A 3928-nucleotide genomic window follows, 5' to 3' on the forward strand; every position below is an offset into this window, starting at 1 on the left:
CATCATGAAAATGTTGTTCCAGGTTCAACATTGCAAGTGACCAATCACATTGTTGTGACGTTATTCCTTTGCGCACCAAGCCATTCGTGCATTTATGAAATTCCAATGTTGCAAGGACAATATCAATTCTGCTTACTGTTTATTAAAGGGTTACGGTTAGGGCTAGGGTCAGGGTCCGTTGATCGGCGGACAGAGGCGGTTTCACGCAGCTTAAGTACAGTTTTTTGTTTTACGCCGGTTTTTCCCGAAGTCGCAAAAGTATGACGTCACAACATTCTGATTGGTCACTTGCAACGTTGATCCTGGAACAACATTTAGTATGATGATCTGGGAACAACACCAACACGAGGATATCAGATCAACCGGTGAGACGCCGTCTGGTCCGGGGGCTTTCCTGGGCTTCTGTTTCTGGAATAGTCGGCTCACATCCTGAGTGTGTATTCTGAGTTTCAGGGAGGAGGAAAGGGGGGTGAGAGGTGTGGTGGAGGTCGTTGAGTCTGGATTGGAGAGGGTGGTGGTGGTCGTTGAGTCTGGATTGGAGAGGGTGGTGGTGGTCGTTCCAAACTGGTAAATAATCAACTTCAAAGTTATCTGGATGAAAATAGTATTTTACCTCCTTTCATCAGGAAACTGCGCAGTACTCTAACTGTTCTCAATGATGTCTATGAAGCCTTGGACACAAAGAACTACAGTGCAGCTCTTTTTATTGATCTAGCAGAAATCTTTGACACTGCTGATCATGGCATTTTATGTCAGACATTACTGGATACCTATGCTTGCTCTCTTCACCTGTTAGATTTGCTGTCTATGGCCAGGCATTCAGATTTATAACTGGCTGCAAACCTTTAACACACCACTGTTCTCAGGTTGACTGGTCCTCATTGGCCCCACGCAGGTATCACTTTCTCTATAAAATCTATTCTGGTTTATTGTCCTCTTCTATATCAGAGTATATGTTGCACAAACAGTCACAGACTGCAGACTCAGGACATCATTACGTTCGTTGTTCCATCAGTTCGTACAGAGCTTGGGAAGAAGGCTTTCTCCTTTTCTGCTCTGTCCTCATTGCACAACGATCTGAAGCTCTCTTCACTTGCAGACTTCAAAAGACGTACAAATGCGTCTGTGAAATCGTCTCTGGGGACTCTTTTACATTTTGTTTCTTTTATTGTTGAAATTTTAGTGTGTTTGTCAGTAATAGGTCTCTTTGGAAAATTGAGGCATTGAGTGTAAATGAGACTGTGTGTGTTTGTACCTGACAACAGTCTGATGAAGTGGGTGTGAACAGTTTTCAGAGGAGCTGCAGTCCAACACGCTGAACTGAACCTGGTGAGAGAACTCAAACAGTCGTCCTGCAACACACACATTATCAGGTTACCAAGGAAACCGCAGCATCCGCCGGAGACCAATCGACGCACAGAACTCAGTAATCAATACACTGATCTATAATATATTCGGTGAACTCTTCTTAAACCCCACCCCCTCTGCCTGACCATACACAGCTCTTCTTTGTCATAAACAGTGTTACCTGTCGGCAAGGTAAACTTCCAAAAAGTGGCTTCTCCTCATCCATTAGCAGGCGCTCTGCAGAAAAACAAAATAACAGGACAACCTGTGACCTCTCAGGTGGGAGCACACCTGTGTCAGGTGTACACCTCTCTCGGGTGGTTGTGCGTGCATCTGTCTCGGGTGTGTATACCTATGCTTTGGATGGTGTAGGCGCAGGAGGACCAGCTCAGCACCGGGACTCGGGGGTCCTGCTCGTTGGGGTTCACCTTCAGTCCCACCTTATAGGTGGACAGGCTGAAAGTGGTAATCATCTCACTGATGCTGCTTGAGAATGGGTTCCTGTGACATCACAATGACATCATCACCACGTAATGTCCCATTAGGTTATTGATCAGGATCAGTACAAACAGCACATGACTCACTGTGGCGTGAAGTCTACTCTGAACCCTTGAGGAACGACAGGCTCCGCCTCTTCTGCTGCACCTGTAACACACGCATTAATTAACATTAACACACACGGCTCAGTTTGACTCCGTTTTCTTACAGGTAACTCACCTTCAGACTGCGTCCTGTGTGCAGAGTGCAGAGCTGCTATCAGCTGATTGGTTGTCTTAAGCCACACCTCGAAACTAGGATTTTCAACACTGAAGAAGAAGAAGAAAAAAAAACAGAGAGAGAGAGAGAGAGAGAAAACCATTCACGCAACATCAGGTAAAAGCCAGGAACCTGTGTACCTGTGGTCAGCACAGGTGTGCTTATTGTGTGAGTGTCTCACTGCAGTCAGGTGAGCGTACCTGTGGTCAGGTGAGGCTGCGTGCGGTAGCATGGGGATCACGGTGTTGCTCAGACACTCGCAGAGTGGACAGAGGAACTCGCCGTTCTCCACATCGTAGCTCGTGTGGCCTCTCAGACGCTGCTGACGCCGCTGCTCCTTCAGCTGTACCGCCTCAAAGTACCTGAACAGAGTGAGGACAGGTGTAACATCCTGAGAGCCGACTGGAAGGTGTGCAAGTGAGGGGAGTCACCTCTGCCAGCAGGTGGCGTGCATGATGTGTCCACAGCTGGCGGTGTGAATCCCCAGACAGAGGTCGGGGTGCATGAACAGGGGGTCACGGTGCTCTGAAACACACGATCACAGGTTAACACCTGAACTTCGACTGGTCACTCGCCTGATGATGTCAAACTGGAGCTCTGCCCACCTGGGTTGGGCAGGTTGCAGTGGCGGTTTTTGGACAGAACAGTGGACCTTTGGACAAATGCTGCAAGCACCATTGCTCTGCTGTGACCTCTGACCTCTTGCTCTTCCTGACACAGGATACAGGTGACCAGCTGTCGGCGCTCAGTCCCTCCTACCCTCCTGGGACCAACAGCCACCTGGGACACACAGGTGAGCTCTGCACTGGGAGGACTGTAAAGCAGGAGGGAGAGGATCTTTTAATATTCTCTGAATAAGCTCTTCAATCACACGTGTGCTCTGCAGCAGGTGAGTCCACAGGTGTACCAGTCCTTGCCTGCACTTAATATGTTAAGTGCATTTCATATTCCAACAGATAAATACGGCCTTGTACAGTCATACCTGTGCTCAGCTGATAGTAAGGCATCTAGTAAATGTGAATGAAAGTGGGTATACAGGTGTATTAGGAATGTACTGGTGTAAATATGCAGTTGTACTTGTGGTCGGCAGCTGACGTGGACGCCTCCAGCTCTTCCATGCTCTGCTGGAACAGCTCTTTGTTCTCGTTGATGAAGTGTTTCTGCATCTCTGACATCTGAGCCATGATCTTTTCCCTGCGGAGCCTCGCCATCTCCGCTTTCCTCTTCCTCTCTGCCTTATCTTTGTCCCTCATCGTCTGCAGCACGGAACCAATCAATTCATCACTTAATCAACACATACGTTAATGAGCCAATCAGTCAGTAGATAACCAGGGAAGAGGAAGCGGTGCTGAGTCTCACCTCCTCAGAGCCTCTTTCCAGGCTGACGGTAAAAGAGGAGGCTGACGATGTTCGCTCTCTCATCATTTTGATGTTTGACACCATCTACACACACACACAGAGATCATACTGATTCAGCTTCACACCTTCACTCCGGTGTTAATTCACAATGACATCACAGTGACATCAGCGGTTACCTTGAGAATCCAGGTGATCATGTCTTTATGGACTTCCAGGTGAGGAGTGTTCTGCAGACTTTCCAGCAGAGCCAGGACACTTCCTGAAGTACTGGGTGCTTCACCTGGACCTACACACACACACACACACACACACACACACACACACACACACACACAGGTAAACACTCAAACACACACACACACACACACACACACACACACACACACACACAGACACACACACTCATGCTATCCCTCTCTTTTTTGCTGTTATCTACTCAACTCTCCTTTGCCATTCTACAGCTCTT

At 48.0% G+C, this 3928-nt stretch overlaps 1 protein-coding gene across 1 annotated transcript in view; it reads right to left on the reverse strand.

Moving 5' to 3' along the window:
* ubr2 (ubiquitin protein ligase E3 component n-recognin 2) overlaps positions 1 to 3928 on the reverse strand; it is a 27723-nt gene that overhangs the window by 4627 nt on the left and 19168 nt on the right. Inside the window, exons 23-33 of the mRNA XM_005754794.2 lie at positions 3639 to 3748; positions 3463 to 3546; positions 3181 to 3359; positions 2709 to 2917; positions 2535 to 2628; positions 2304 to 2465; positions 2065 to 2153; positions 1932 to 1992; positions 1700 to 1848; positions 1529 to 1584; positions 1256 to 1352 (exon numbers count right to left, since the gene is read on the reverse strand). Of these exons, the coding sequence (XP_005754851.2) occupies positions 1256 to 1352; positions 1529 to 1584; positions 1700 to 1848; positions 1932 to 1992; positions 2065 to 2153; positions 2304 to 2465; positions 2535 to 2628; positions 2709 to 2917; positions 3181 to 3359; positions 3463 to 3546; positions 3639 to 3748 (1290 nt within the window). The remainder of the gene's footprint in view (positions 1 to 1255; positions 1353 to 1528; positions 1585 to 1699; positions 1849 to 1931; positions 1993 to 2064; positions 2154 to 2303; positions 2466 to 2534; positions 2629 to 2708; positions 2918 to 3180; positions 3360 to 3462; positions 3547 to 3638; positions 3749 to 3928) is intronic.

Source organism: Pundamilia nyererei, unplaced genomic scaffold (assembly GCF_000239375.1).
Source record: "Pundamilia nyererei isolate P.nyererei 1_Seehausen unplaced genomic scaffold, PunNye1.0 scaffold00662, whole genome shotgun sequence".
Taxonomy (NCBI): Eukaryota; Metazoa; Chordata; class Actinopteri; order Cichliformes; family Cichlidae; genus Pundamilia; species Pundamilia nyererei.